General features: G+C 45.7%; 1 protein-coding gene across 3 annotated transcripts in view; it reads right to left on the reverse strand.

Moving 5' to 3' along the window:
* The window catches only part of PDCD11 (programmed cell death 11), a 43,322-nt gene that overhangs the window by 7,099 nt on the left and 20,083 nt on the right, over positions 1-16,140 (reverse strand). For all 3 annotated transcript variants that reach the window (XM_004749342.3, XM_004749341.3, XM_045068915.1), the window contains exons 15-25: positions 15,794-15,988; positions 14,475-14,645; positions 13,300-13,519; positions 12,041-12,190; positions 11,503-11,618; positions 9,596-10,137; positions 8,658-8,720; positions 5,815-5,923; positions 4,121-4,210; positions 3,815-3,917; positions 3,187-3,364 (exon numbers count right to left, since the gene is read on the reverse strand). In XM_004749342.3, the coding sequence (XP_004749399.1) occupies positions 3,187-3,364; positions 3,815-3,917; positions 4,121-4,210; positions 5,815-5,923; positions 8,658-8,720; positions 9,596-10,137; positions 11,503-11,618; positions 12,041-12,190; positions 13,300-13,519; positions 14,475-14,645; positions 15,794-15,988 (1,937 nt within the window). The remainder of the gene's footprint in view (positions 1-3,186; positions 3,365-3,814; positions 3,918-4,120; positions 4,211-5,814; positions 5,924-8,657; positions 8,721-9,595; positions 10,138-11,502; positions 11,619-12,040; positions 12,191-13,299; positions 13,520-14,474; positions 14,646-15,793; positions 15,989-16,140) is intronic.

A 16,140-nucleotide genomic window follows, 5' to 3' on the forward strand; every position in this document is an offset into this window, starting at 1 on the left:
AGAGCCGGAAAACGAGATGCTGAATTTTCAGCATCCCAGGAGACAGCAGAACGCTGGAGCTTCCTCTCCACAAGGCTGACCAACAGGCCAGAGTGAGGGGACAGGACACCTGGGCTCTGTTCTTCATTCTGTTGAGAATGTGCTGAGGGACTCTGGACAAGTCACCTCTCTGGGCCTCAGTTTACTAGCCTCTCACTACCTAGTCTTCTTACCCAAGAAAGGTGCTGGGAGAAGAAAACGAAGGAGGCATGGATCCCTTGGGAAGACACACAGAACCACATGGGTACTCAGAGGAGGTGACACCAGCCTGATGTTGGATCCCAGTGGTGTGCAGTCTTAGCCACTAACCACTGGGAACTATAACCAGGGGATGACTTAGGTCCTAGAGCAGGTTCGTGACAGCAGATCAGAGGAAACAGATCATTGAGGCCTGAGCAGGGGAGGCTTCCAAGGAGGGAAAGCAAGGTTTACTCTTTGGTTAGGTTTCCAAACTTTTTTCTCCAAAAACAGCACTTGGCAATGCAAAGTCACAATTTCAAAGTATTGAATCATAGCAGTGAAAAGAAATTCAGCAACAGTCCAAATTTTTCCCATGACAATAGTCCCAAATTTTTCCTGCCTCCTAGCCCCTAAAGCAGGAAGGACCTTAGGGATCATCTACCTTTAGGCAATTAGTTTATTATCCACATTAGACAGATAGCATAATTGAATACAACTCACAGATTTGGCTACAATAAAATATATATTTAAAGTAAATATTTTGGGGCACCTGGGTGGCTCAGTCGGTTAAGTATCTGCCTTCACTCAGGTCATGATCCCAAGGTCCTAGGATTGAGCCCTGCATTGGGCTCCCTGCTCAGAAGGGAGCCTGTTTCTCCCTCTCACCGCCACTTCCCCTGCTTGTGAGCACATATACTCTCTCTTACTCTGTCAAATAAATAAAATCTTTAAAAAATAGGGACGCCTGGGTGGCTCAGTTGGTTGAGCAGCTGCCTTCGGCTCAGGTCATGATCCCAGCGGCCTGGGATCGAGTCCCACATCGGGCTCCTTGCTCGGCAGGGAGCCTGCTTCTCCCTCTGCCTCTGCCTGCCATTCTGTGCTAGCTCGCTCTCCCTTTCTCTCTCTGACAAAAAAAAAAAAAAAAAAAAATCTTTAAAAAAAATAAATAAATAAATAAATAAAAAATAAAAAATAAAATGAAAATTTTGCTAAAAGCCACAACCACATTTTTAAAAAGATTTTTATCTATTTATTTGAGACAGAGATGAAAGCGAGCGAGAGAAAGCGAGCGAGCATGGCGCCGTAGGGGCGGCATCACAGGGAGAAGCAGACTCCCTGCCAAGCAGGGAGCCCGATGTGGGATTCAATCCCGGGACCCAAGGATCATGACCCAACCCAAAGGCACCCCACAACCACATTTTTAAGCCTCAAAGAGACAAAGCAAAGACAATCATGGATTTCTCAGATGTGTTCCTTTTCTTCACCCAGGCCCTGGATATCTCTGTGCTGTTCAGCTCTGATAAGTGGTGGTGGGTTTATTAGGCAGGTGCTGGTGGCTGGGATACTTGAAGTGGGAAAGAACATTACAACTTTCCTCCCTCTCTCCTCAAGGCTTCTCACTCTACTGCCAGCCAACCTGGATTCTCTGAAGTCTGTACAGTATCATGCTAAAGCTTGCCTCTTCAATGCTAATTTATTCACCCTGGAAAATAACTTTAAAACTCTGAACTGGGGGCACCTGGGTGGCTCAGTCTGTTGAGCATCGGACTCTTGGTTTTGGCTCAGGTTGTGAAGTCAGGCTCCATACTCAGCGGGGAGACTGCTTCTCTCCCTCTCTCTGCTCCTCCCCTCACTCGTGCTAAGATAAATAATCTTAAAAAAATCAAAACAAAAACAAAACTCCAAACCAGGCTCATTTTAGTGCACATAATATAGTTCATAAAATACCCCAACTGCAAAAGGTCTCTTTTTGCATAAATCATGTACAGATCAATTTTTTTAATTAAAAAGATGAATGGTCCAGTAGAAAAATGAGCAAACCAAAGAACAAGACAAGCAAAGCACAGAAAAAATGTAAACTGCCAATAAAGAGGGAAAATGACCAGTAAGAGAAATGCAATTTAAAATGAGAGATCAATTTTTGCCTATTTAATAGCTTAGATTAAAAATTAAGAACATCCACTGTTGGCAAGGGTGTAAGAAACAGTTATATTTATGGCAGGAACATAAATCAGAAGTCTTTTTGGAGAGCACTTTGGCAAAATGTGTAATGCCATTTGGCCCATCAATTTTAGTTCTGGCAATATATTTCACGATACATTTTCACTTGTGTCCAAACACATGCACAAAGATATTCACTTCATTATTATTGTCCATCAAAAGAGGTTTTAGATAACGATAAAAAAAAAATAATGGAACAAAAATGTTAAAAATAAGGTAAAAGAACAAGGTAGAGGGGTGCCTGGGTGACTCAGTTGTTAAGCATCTGCTTTCGACTCAGGTCATGATCCCAGGATTCTGGGATCCAGCCCCACACTGGGCTCCCTGCTTAATGGGGAGTCTGCTTCTCCCTCTCTCACTCCCCCTGCTTGTGCTCCCTCTCTCACTGTGTCTCTGTCAAGTAAATAAATAAAATCTTAAAAAAAAACAAAACAAAACAATAAATTTAGATATACTAGCACAGGAAAAGAAAAAGTCCATGATAAGCTGCTATGAGAAAAAAAGCAAGCTGCAGAATATATCAAATGGAATTCTATTATTACATTAAAAAAAGTATACCTCCATGTGTGTAAAAATCTTGAAAGATAGAAACCAAGGTATATAATGATGAAAAGTGGTAGAGAAAGTGAGCAGCAACAGAACTTTTCCTTTTTTATTACAATTTTCTTCTGGTACAAAATCAGCTATCACATCCATATTTTTTTGTTTTTTGTTTTTTTAAAGATTTTATTTATTATTTGACAGACAGAGATCACAAGTAGGCAGACAGCAGGCAGAGAGAGAGGAGGAAGCAGAGAGCCCAATGCGGGGTTCGATCCCAGGACCCTGGGATCATGACCTGAGCTGAAGGCAGAGGTTTTAACCCACTGAGCCACCCAAGCACTCCACATTCATATTTTTTTAAAAAAAGAAATCTACAATCCCACATAGAGCTGAAGAGCAAAAAACTGAACAAACTAGGCCTACCTGACAACCTTCTGGGGGACGAAGTCTTCCAGGGGTGTCTCGGAATAGGAGTCACTCAAGTGAAATACACTGACCCTTCCAATCTTCCCAAAGGGGAAGGAGACAGTCAGCCCCTCCTTGGGAGTCACCTTCACCACTCGGCCCATGGCCACTTCCCCCTTCTCAAGCTTGTGAGGACCTGGTAGGTAGGAGAACGGTAGGAGAATAAACCTGACTCAGGGAAGGGCAAATGAAGAAAGAAGCTGGAACACTGGCCAAGCACAGGCTGGGGAAGTCAGAGGCTGCTCAGACTTGGGGATATCTAGGCAGAGTGGACCAAAACGATCATAAACACCCACATTACCATGCCATGTAGTGGGGAAATCTCAGGGCCTTGTAGTGGACAACCCCTTCTGAGAGACTTGAGAAAACCAACCAAGTCAGAAAATGTGACTCAGACAGTAGCAAACTGACACAGGCCAGAGAACAAAGTCCCCGAAGAAAGTGTTCCCAGAAGACACAGGCCCCAGTAAGCTTTCTGAGGACTCCAATACCAGAGGCATCCTTGAACCTGGGCACTATCTGATGACCCTTTCCCAGTCCTTTCTACCCTCTCCCTTCTCTGACCAGGCAGCATTTTTCACCACACCTATAAGTGAGAGACACAAGAAAGCCTTGGAAGAATCTGGGCCAACCACAGTAGCCTTCAGAGCCTGGCCAATCCGGAACTTCTTATCTGGATGTTTTAGAACCTGGATGGACAAGAAAATTCCTTTAATGTTTGGAGAAAAGGTCTGTCATTTACCCAAAACTAGCATTTAAGTCTCTATACCAAGTATGTCCCAAACCAATCCCTGGATAAGTACATACATGGTTTCTTGTACCCAATGCACACACCAGACACGGCCAGCTTAGGAGCCTGGATTTCCTCTCCAGGGATCTCAAGCTCACTGACCTTGAAGCTGAGCGAGGTAAGCAACAAGGGAATCCTGCCCCGGATGTCTGGAGCAATCTCCACCTCGAGCCATTTCTTAACCACGTTGTACTGGAGAAAAACATAGGAGGAGAGACAGAATGGGATGGATATAAACATCTTCTTTTCCCTTCATCAAAATAGAAGACTCTCCTAAAAACTGCACGGCTGAAGGGGTCCTAATCCTACATTTTTCCCAAGGGACAGGAATCCACCCCCTACATCCCACTGCCCCGGCCCAATCTCCATTTCTCACAGACTTCACTCAAGAGTCTGGCTCAGAGCCTCTGCTAGGCTAGCCAACCATGTATCCCTCTTGGTGCCTCAACTGATCAGGAGGCAAAAATGATCTCAGAAGTGTCCTCAAGCATCAGGAACAATCCCACTGACCTCTGCAGACTCCTCCAAGATCAGCTCTGCCGAGTGACGGTTTAATCACCTCTCTCCAGGGCTCAACATCTGATTTCTAAATCAATTTAGATTTTGATTCTTTCCTCTTTTTTTTTGTTTTAAGATTTTATTTATTTATTTGACAGACAGAGATCACAAGTAGGCAGAGAGGCAGGCAGAGAGAGAGAGGAGGAAGCAGGCTCCCTGCTGAGCAGAGAGCCCGATGTGGGACTCGATCCCAGAACCCTGAGATCATGACCTGAGCCGAAGGCAGCGGCTTAACCCACTGAGCCACCCAGGCGCCCCTTGATTCTTTCCTCTTTACAGTGCCCTGCCCTAAACATGCAGCCCCATTTTTCAAAGTGAATTCAACAAACTACTTATCATGCAGCCACTATGTACATAGCATCATAGTGATAAATAAAAGCCAAACCCCTACCTTCAAGATTATAGTCTACAAAGAGTAAGTCAAACAAGTGTGCAAATAACCAGAGCAGTAGAAACACACTGCACTACGGGAATACATAGGAGAACTAGGAATATGGGGCGAGGGGGTTGGGGGGTATCTGTGCTGGGCCTTAAAGGGTTATAGGAATGAACAGAGGGTACTCCGAGTACAGAAATAAAGACAAGAAGGGAAAGAGGAGGTTTTCAGGCTGATTGGTACACAAGGTGTATGAGGTCAGATTATGAAAAGCTTTAAATACCACTCTAAGACACCAGAGGTTTATGAAACCCACCAAGGCACAAGAGTTAACTAAAGGGCATCAGTGACATGCTCAACCAGATGCTTATGGAAGAACAATCTGGCAGCAGTGAAGAGGAGGTATCTGTCAACGTCAAGCCCAATCCAACTTCCTCTCTGATATATCCCAACTGGTACAGCTTTCACTGATCGCTTCCCTTTCTCCCTTTCATGAACACCTGTTCCACTTGGGGCTAGAACAAATAATCTGGCACCCAGGTACATAGTATTCTGCATTGTACCTGAACTTTATGAAAGACAAAAATCTAGACTCCAACAGAACATTTACTTTAAATCTTGCTCTCTGTTTTTTCTTTCCCTTTCGTATCATTGATCTACAAACATGTTCAACTGTGAGTTGCTTGCTAAGTGTTTCGTAAGCCATAATTTCAGCTCCTCAGTTAGGCTTCTGGTCTCCCACAAACCAACATGGTAGCAAACAGAAGCAAATGTTAAGTGCTAATGGCTGTTGTCTCCAGCTTCTCCCTTTTTTTTCTTCTGAAAAAGGACAGCATCACACTGCAGAGTGTGCACTACTTACCTTCTTCAAGAAACAAATCAACGTCTGCCCAGCCTGGTACTGTTTAACCTTCTCTGAGGGGCTAACAGAGTGAGTGTTGAGAGCAGTGCAGCCATCCTTCTCCAGCTCACTGTTGGCAGAAAAGCAATGGAAAGAGTATGCCAACCTCTGGATATCTGGATACAGCTGCTAGCTTAAAACCATGTCCCCGACGTCGTCATGGATTGACTGTACCCCCCATGTTCATGCACATCACCCACATGCCCATTTCTCTCCTCCAAGGGGAATGGTCATAATACCTGCAAGACTGCTATCTCCTCCACTTCATTCACCTAGGTATGAACAAGCTATAAAGTAGGCAGCCTACAATCTTTAAAAATTTAGGAAAAAACATTGTTTTACTACTTCTTTTGTAATACTATTTACCTATTGCTTTACAGTTTGCAGAACTTTCCCAAATAATCTCTCAATGAATGTGACAACAATCTTATGTGTGCATGAAGCAGGGTAGATATTATTAAACTCATTTTATGCTATTAAACCAGGAGTTGAAGTCAGGGCTCTGATTCAAAAATCCAGGGCTCTGTCCCCTATGCTACCTTGAAATTATTACTGCCTTTCTGCTTAGTAAAGCAAAAAGGGGATGTGGTTATCAGTCCACAACGCACTTAAAAAAAAAAAAAAATCACAGAACTCCCTCCCCATCCAGCTTACCAAGTAATTTCTAAAACAAAATTAAACAAGAAAATAGTACAAGTAATGCTAATAAACTATCACATATAATAGCAATCACTGGTGAATATAGAAAAACAGAAACATTCATATACTAGTAAAGTTAAAATGCATACACCTTAGAACCCAGAAAATTCCACCTTACAGAAATCCTTGCACAGACACAGTGGAACAAGTTCCAAGATGTTCCCTGTGGCATTATTTATAATAGAGAAAAACTGGAAACCACCTTAAACATCCTCCATTGGTTGGAGAATATATATAGTTGGGCACATTCATAAGATGAATTACTATTTTAACTACAAACACAAAAGCAGATCTCAAAAACAAAATTTTAAGTAAAAAAAACAAGTTGCAAAATATTAAGTACAGCATGCCATTTATGTGAAGTTTGAAACCACACAAAATAATTTTGTAGACATACAAGTGCGCGCGCGTGCGTGTGTGTGTGTGTGTGTGTGTGTATACAAGCAGGGGGAGTGGGAGAGGGAGAAGCAGGCTTCCCGCAGAGCCTCAATGTGGGGCTCGATCCCAGGACCCTGGTACCATGACCTGAGTCATCTGGGATGACTTATTGGGAGAAACCTGGAGAAAGAAATAATGTCAAATCATTTCTCTTATTCTCTGTACCACCGTAATCTGGAGATCAGACTTTCTCTCTACTCCCAGGAAACCCAGCTTAAAAGCCCCGCTGCTCCGCTGGCAGCCTGCCCACTGGTGACGTGTCAGGCCTGAGGGCTTCCTCTCTTCTCTCAGCAGCAAATGCTGGGCAGTTGACTCATCTGCTCTTTAGCGTTGTCTTATTAAACCCTGAGTAGAATTTTCCTTATAGACTACATTCTCCAACTCTTAACGATTGAGCCAGCCCGGTGCCTTTAAAAAGAAGGAGAATCCTGCTATATACTACTATGTAATGAACCTTCAGAATGTTGTGCTGAGTGAAGCTAGCCAGCCAAAAGGACTGACCATGATCCACTTACACGAGTTATCTAAAGTAATCAAATGCAAGAAACAGAAGTTAGAATGGCAGCTGCCGGAGGCAAGGGGTATAAGAAATGGAGAGCTGTTCTATGGGTATAAAGTTTCAGCCATGCAAGATGAAAAGGTTCTGGGGATCTGTTCTACAATAACGTGCACACAGTCAACAACACTGTGATGCAAACTTAAAAACTGTTAAGAGGGTAATTTTATGTTTTGTGTTTTAACCACAATAAAACAAAAAAGCAAAATGAGGGAAGAGACTGGGATACAGATATACACAAAGAGAATACCACATGAAGACACTCAAAGATAACCATCTGCAAGCCAAGAAGGGAGGAACTCAGAAGAACCAACCCTTGTTACCTGGACCTATCTCCCCTTAGCCTGAAGAAACTACCCGACCCCAACTCTTAATTAAATAAGGCATCACACCTCAGGTGAAGATCTGGTGGACTCACAACAAAGGTCTGTTTTCATGACAAAGACTGGAGGGGGATCAGGATCAAAACTGACAAAACCAAGGAACCCACACAGTAAACAAAGAGGAGTATGTGCATCCACCAAATCTCACTATTCTGCAACTAAAGGGCTTACTCTGAAGTTCAGTGGTAAAAAGGAATGAGATCTTGCCATTTGTGACAACATGGAAGGATCTAGAAAGTATTACACTAAATAAGAAAAATGAAAAAAAAAAAAAAAAGATCCCAAACTGGATCCAACATGAAATGGAACTAGTTTTTCCTCCACACAGAATCCCTCACTGAACACCCCTCTCTGAAATCCACTAGAACGTGACCTAAAATTCCAGTCACTGAGCAGTAGTCTCTACACTCAAAGAATGGGTATTCTTGGCTACATGTGGTTTATTTTTGGAATTACTGAGTTCCAAAAAATTGAACTGAGGCCAAAAATGTACCTTTTTGTTATGTGCTGACAAAGAGAACTGCAACCAGACTTTTAAACCCTAAATATAGTTTTTACATTAAGTTTCTTATAATCCCTCTACCTACCCCTATCAGAGCCTAATATCCTTATTAGAGAAATAAGATAAGCTAGACAGAGGCAAAATAAGTCACAATGCTGGCAGAATCTTGGCAGGAACTCAGTCCCCCACTCTTTCCCTGAGACCATGCTACTGGGGTTCCTCTCACCTTGGCCGGATACTCAGCTCTGGAATGGTTCGAATAAATCTGGGATGACTTATTGGGAGAAACCTGGAGAAAGAAATAATGTCAAATCATTTCTCTTATTCTCTGTACCACCATAATCTGGAGATCAGACTTTCTCTCTACTCCCAGGAAACCCAGCTTAAAAGCCCCGCTGCTCCGCTGGCAGCCTGCCCACTGGTGACGTGTCAGGCCTGAGGGCTTCCTCTCTTCTCTCAGCAGCAAATGCTGGGCAGTTGACTCATCTGCTCTTTAGCGTTGTCTTATTAAACCCTGAGTAGAATTTTCCTTATAGACTACATTCTCCAACTCTTACTCTAAAGTAAGGAAACAGAGGTCTAGAGAGTACAGTAACTGAAATTAATATGCAAATTATAGCCTAAGAATTATTTTGCTTTTCTTAGTACAGCAAAGATTCCTGGTACAATAATAATATTGCAGGTAGATTTAAAGAAAAGGAAGATGACTACAGTATGTAGTAGAGAATGGACTATAACCACCTCTAATGTATACTGAGCAGTAACTGCATCAGGCAACCTGCTAGGCACACTGGGTACCAGATGTTCTCTCAACCTCTGCACGAAAGGTGCTAACCACCCATACTCCCATTTTACCAATTAGGAAAATAAAACTCAGAGTGAAGTAACTACTTAAGTCACGGTCACACAATTTTAAGTGGTAAACCTGGAATGCGAACCCAGGTCTCTCTCACTTTAAACTAATGCCCCTAACCACTGCACCATATGCCATTATTTTTTCAAAGGAAAAAAAGACAAAAGGATTCTTCTGGTGAACACTTCTGCTAACTAGAAGAAAATCTGATTCGTGCACAACTTTTTCGAGCCTGCCTCAGTGCCCATTCCTTCTCCCACAATTACAACAAAGTCCCCTCCAAACCAGCCCAGTTCCCAAAGCCTCCGTACTTGAACGTCTTCATGTCTCGCCCACCAATCACTCGGGCAGTGATTGTCTTCCCAACTTTCAGTTTGGCAGTAGGAGATGTGCCCAGTGGAACATCATCTAGAATGTGGGAGGCATGAATACAACCAATGATGCCGTCTTCCAGTGTCACAACCACATGGGTGGGCTTAACGGACTTGACAGTGCCTTTGACCATGTCCCCGATGGACAGGGTGTGCTTCTTTACAGTCCCAACAACAAGAGCTGGATCTGCTTCCTCGTCCTCATCGACGGTCTCAGAGTCCTTCCGGGTCTGTCTCACAGTCCTCTTAGCAGCTGGCCCCTCAACAGCCAAAAGAAAACCGGTCACTCCTGGTTCTGTGGTCTTGAGGGTTAGGGAGACACCCTGTCCCACCTGCAACTTCTCTGAGTCGAAGCGGAAGGTGTCATTGAGGTGAGAGGTCAAGGAGAAAGCTGCCAGGTGGCCAGTCTCAACCAAGGAGGCGACAGCAAAGGACTCCTCCAAGTGCTGCACGACTGCCTGGTACTCGCTGCCTTTCTTCAGCTGGAAAACACAGAAAACCCGCCATCCCCACATCTTACAGGGCACAAGTGCTCAGTCATCACCTACTGGGCAGGCTGGGGCTGGGGAAGCCGCCTGAGTCCAGGGAACCCAGGGTTAGGATGAGTTGTAACGAACTAGCCTTCACTCCCTCCACCTGGCTTCCTCTCCTGTTACTGAGGTGACCTGACTAAACTCAAAAGCACTGCATCAGAATCCCTGGAACTTAGCTTTTGTTTTGAATTCAGATTTCTAGGTCCTATCCTAGAACTAGTGAAATCAGAATTTTAAAAGTTACTGGGGTGATTCTTAGCAGAGCTAGGTGTCCCCTAATGGTCAAAGACACTGTCCCCAACTCTTGTAGTTCTGCAGCGCCCCCCTGGTTTATTCACCCTTTCAACCACTCACCAGTCACTATTGGGAGCTCGTCGTGTGTGAGGCGTGTAGCCCACCCTTTCCTCAGAGTCCAACCCTCACACCCTTATGTATGAGCTCACCAGCTTCACTTGGAGATACGGGATATGGATCTGCTAGAAAACTCAGTGAGGGGTCACCACTGTTTCTATTTCTCTTTGTCTCCCCATGTATTAAAATTATAGGCAGCCAGACATGAGGAATTATACCCATGTAATTCTCTCCACCTACCCTACACAGTTAGATGCTTAGTAAGTACTTTATTCATTCATTCATTCATTTGTTTATTTAAGTGGAGCCTCACGTGGGGATTAAACTCACGGCCATGATATGGAGACCTGAGCTGGCATCAAGAGTTGGGATGCTTACCAGGTGCCCTCTTAATACGCACTTGAAATGAGGACCGAATATATACATCATCCAGAGAAAAATACCACATGTGTTGAGACACCCCTTGAACCCATTCTTCTCTCACACAGAAATGTACGGGAGGGAATGTGGATGAGCAGCCTGGACGTCAGAACTATGCATAGACTTATTTTGTTTGGGCTATAGGTCTTAAAAAAGTTTCCAACATTTCCCACATTTATTTCAAATAAAAGTCAAATTCTGCCTCATCTTAAAAATCAGACTCGGCAACAGCACATGCTGATGTTCCCACGTGGCAACAAGCCCCTCTGTGGACTGGCCGTGCCCACTGCACTCATTTACACTATCCACCCGGCTCTAAGCCAGGGGACCACATCATTTATCATTGGCACCAGAGTGCAAGTCGGTACTATTACTAACCCCACCAAGACCAGAGAAGAGGTATGGGAATGACCCACACCAAACCAGGCAGTCGAGCACCTCATCCACAGGCATTTGCACTGAAACCCCTGAGCAAAGTGTGTGGGGCTGATGAGGTGGGTGATGCCTTTGAAACCTTGGGAATGGAAGTCATCGCCAGCTTACCTTTTTAGCTCTTCTGTTCACCAAATCGTGGCAAAGGGAAACATGTACCTCCAATTTCAACATATCAACATTTAAGATGACAACCTTCTTCTTCTGCCCAGGTTCCACCTCCTGCCCTGCAGGGCAGAAGCAAACACAGCATGATCACCCTCCTGGAGCAGGGAAGGAAGCATCTCTCCAAGAGCCCTGCAAGCCCTTGGGGACAAAAATGAAAAGGGGACATCCGTCCCGGGATGATATGGGCAAGGAAAACCAAAAGTGTAGCTCCCATACTTTAAATTCAGGTGTGCCTTAATTTATGCAACCTGCTATATAAAAATCTAGATTTACCCAATTATAACAATAGGATTCACACTTAGATCTTCTTTGGCACGCTGTCAGGTGTCTTGATTTACATAGATACAAGACTGGGATGCTAACATTTTCTACTGAATCAGCTCCTCTACATTATGCATTTGGGAATTCTGTACCCAAGGGAGGGAAGAATGGATGAAGAATTTCCCCCATGAACCACTAGGGGCGAGACAGCAGTGCTCACCTGCCCGATGGTATCTGCTGGCCCTCAGAACCAGGCCAGGCACGGGGCCCTCACTGAACACTACAGAGCCGTCCTCCAACACCTCCTGCACCTCTAGGTCAAGGACCATCCCGGGTGTCATCTCAGCCAACGTCTGGATCAACACAGAGTCTGCCAGAGAGACCCAAAGGAAACAGGATTAACAAGCAGAAACAATACTCACCATTCTCTTCCTTTGGCAACACACTGCCCCACAGAGGAGAGCAGAATCCTGGAGCACTGCGAAGGTCAGATCACTTTTGGTAGAAATATGCGACGCCCGTGAACACTCCGATTGCCGGGAGAGAGACCTGCACCTTTTGCTGACCCTCCCTGGCCATCACTCATGAAAGTAGCCAACAAATACCACAAACACACACTTTCCTTTGCTTTCTGAATTTTCACTGCTTCAGTTTGGAATCTATCCTCTCAAGCTTCTTATTCCCAAATCCCATAAGGATTCCAACAATCCTCCCTGATGGTTGGAAACTTTAGAAATCAACATAACCACCCCTAGGGACACCTGGGTGGCTCAGTTGGTTGGACGACTGCCTTCGGCTCAGGTCATGATCCTGGAGTCCTGGGATCAAGTCCCGCATCAGGCTCCCAGCTCCATGGGGAGTCTGCTTCTCTCTCTGACCTTCTCCTCGTTAATGCTCTATCTCACTGTCTCTCTCTCAAGTAAATAAATAAAATCTTTAAAAAAAAAAAAAAAAAAAGAAATCAACATAACCACCCCCTAGAGTCTTCCAGAAGGTCCCTGCTCCATTCTCTCACCCACCAGGTACTGGCTGAGTAAGTGAGCAGTGAAGGTGTGAACGGATTCACAACAAATGCAAACCTGAGGACACAGAGCTAGGGCAAGTTCTGACTTTGGTCTGGCAGAGAACACAAGGGGGACCTCTGGGATGCTGGTAATGATCTTTATCTGAATCTGGGTTGAGTAAATGAGGGTGTTTGTTTTATAAACAGTTACTGAATTATACCTTAAATGATATATGCAGTTTATACAAGTTATACTCCCATTAAAAAGGGGGGGGGGTCTGGGTGGCTCAGTTGGTTAAGCATCTGACTCTCGATTTCTACTCAGGTAGTGATCTCGGGGTTATGGGATCCAGATGAGCACGGAGCCTGCTTGCCATTCGCTCTCCTCCTGTCCCTCCCAATCGTGCTCTCTCTGCCTCTCTCTCAAATAAAACAGACGTTCCCCACCCGACCCCCCTCAGCCCACGTGCCCCTACCTCGGTTGCTCATGAGGCTGCGCACACCCTGCCGCTCTTCCAGGCACTGGCTCAGGAGGAGGAGACTGGTGGTGGCCAGGTCGCCCAGACCACAGTCCGACAGCCGCAGCGACAGCAGCATGCGCTGCTTCTCCTCATCCACGTTGGTCACCTTCGCAACCACTGTCTGCCCCTCGACGAAGTGGTCACTTGTAGAAGTCACAAACTTGTCACTCATGATCTAACGAGCAGGCAGAAAATAAAGACAGGAAGTCTCTATCAAAACAACTCACTTCATGCCCCCAAGAAAGGATGTGTGGGGGAAAAGAGTGGGGAGAGATGGGGGCCAGGAAGATTCCTCAACCCTCTCTTCAGCACAGCTCTACTCCCCTTCCAGAAAACTGTGCAAGGCCCTGGCTGTCCAAGATAGCCTTCTAGAGGGCACCCAGCCAAGGAGGCACATCACTGGCAAGCCATGTCTCTAACACACGATGGTAACCCTCTGCCCTGTGCTATGCATGTTTCTGCAGGCTTCCCCTTTTCTCTCAAATTGTTCTGGCAGGGGATACAAATAAGAGCCGTCTAGGGAAAACATCAGGAGGATAAACCTATGGAAAGGAAGAAGTATTTATGAATAAACTACAGGCTACCCGCTCTCCCACCGTCTTACACTGACTTCGCTAAGACTCCCTCTGACTCTGGGTCACAGTTTAGTCAGCAGGCATGAGGGGTTCAATGATGGGGTCACTAAGACTTTTTGCAATCTGAAAAGTTCATGACTTCAGTGACACCGTGGTGGAGGGGATCCTTCCAAGGTATTCTGGTATCGTGATGCCTCAAAAACCCCAGAGGTTGCAAAACCGGCACGCAGTGGCTCAGGAAAGTTAACGGCCATGTCTATACATGCTGACAGTGTAAGTCACTATTCTGGAACTGGAGACTAGTCTTAACAGTCCCTGCCCACCTACCCAACGCTGTACTGTGAAGTAAAGATGCCCCTCCCTCCAGGACACAGCCCTATACCAGGACACATGGCTGGGCAAGAATCTCAGCCCCATTCCCCTCAGCCAGGTGGCCTTTATGCCTTGCCCCTGAAAATCTTACAAGGATTAAGGTATCCTGCACCTTCCCACTCTCAGGTTCCATGACTGTAGTATCTCTCCCCCAAGGCTCTTGGTACATGGAGCTGAACTTACAGCTTTGGGGGCCAGTCCACTAAGACCTGACGGGAACTGGACGAACACACCATAGTCCTTGATGCTCTTCACAAAACCGATGAGCAGCATCCCAGGATGGATTTCTGCGAAGCTTTTAGGATCCTGGCCACCCTCCACGGTGGAGACCAAAGCTGGCTTCCTACAAAGGAGCTAATAGCACTTCATCAAGGAACATTCCAGAAAGGGCAGATGAAATAACCATCTCTCCATCTCCTTTTTCCATTCTACCTGCTCTACTGCTACAGTGATTCTCTAAGCATGCAGACTAACAACACTAGCATCACCTGGAATCTGTTAAAATGCTAACTCCTGGGGCGCCTGGGGGGCTCAGTTGTTAAGTGTCTGCCTTCAGCTCAGGTAATGATCCCAGGGTTCTGGGATTGAGCCCTGCATTGGACTCCCTAGTCAGCGGGAAGCCTGCTTCTCTCTCCTATTCCCCCTGCTTGTGTTCTCTCTCTCGTTGTCTCTCTCCCTCTCTGTCAAATAAATAAATAAAAATCTTAAAAAAAAAAAAAAAAAAGAAGAAAGAAAGAAATGCAAGCTTCCAAGCACTGTCCCAGACCTACTGAGTCACAGACTCTGGAGTGGGGCCCCACAAGCTGTGTAAACAAGGCCTCCAGGTGATTCTGATACACTCTCAAGTTTAAGAACCAGTGTTCTTCCTTTCTCTGTTAGTTCATCTCCAGGTTTCTGAAGAGGACCAAAAAGAGACAGGCTCATCTCTGTGGTTTGGCAGCTGGACCAACCATGACAGGATCCTCCACAATCTTCACACTAACCGACTCTATCCCACCTCCTCAATCTTCACCCTTCAGAGATTTCATTTTACATTCTGTGAGGAAGAGGCAGTGTTCCCCTTTGAAGTACACATACCAAGACCAAAGGGAATACTCGGGAGCCCCGTGGGCCTGGCGGCGGGGGGTGGGGGCGGGTATTGGGAAGGAGGACAGCAGCTGCCTCATTAATTGTTCCAGCTCAAGGGGCCAGCACTGCATATAAGAAGGCAAGATGGGCTACTGGAGATATCCCGCTGGACCTGGCAGGCCACACTGCCCCCTGTCCGACACCTTAGACTCCCACTCTGTCCTGAGGAGCTTCTACTGGTAGAACTTCAATCCTCTTACTTTCCACCAGGGGAAGGCAGGGAAAGTACAGTCTGGTCACCGGTTTCGTTTTATGGAGGTACTTCTGAAGTCAAATGACTGACTTTTTCCCATGGAGCTTCCAGTTCGGAACAGAGGCTGACCCAGAGTCTTCCCCCAAGGGCCCACAGCTCTCCAGATGCCAGTAAAGGATACAACACGCCCCTCACTCTGGCTGAGACAGAGTACTCTGTGAAGGGTGTCACCAGTCTGCAGCCAGTGATACAGCAGAGGGCCATTGGCGACGTGGTCCGACAGATGAGGCGTGGGGAGGAAAGCGGGGGTGTTGTAGGGCAGGACAGCCACCTCCAGCCCGTCTTTGGTCTTCTCTAAAACCTTCACATCCACCAACTACTCAGGAGAAGAAAGAAAAAATGGTACTTGTCTTGAGCAGACAGCAACCACATCTGGCTCAGGCAGAGAGAAGTCCCAGCACCAGGGATCACTGAGAGGTCAAGATCAGAGGAGGAGTTTTCTTCCACACCCCACACCACTGCCCCCAA

This window comes from Mustela putorius, unplaced genomic scaffold, assembly GCF_011764305.1.
Source record: "Mustela putorius furo isolate JIRA1106 unplaced genomic scaffold, ASM1176430v1.1 tig00003909_pilon_pilon_pilon, whole genome shotgun sequence".
In the NCBI taxonomy this organism is placed as follows: domain Eukaryota; kingdom Metazoa; phylum Chordata; class Mammalia; order Carnivora; family Mustelidae; genus Mustela; species Mustela putorius.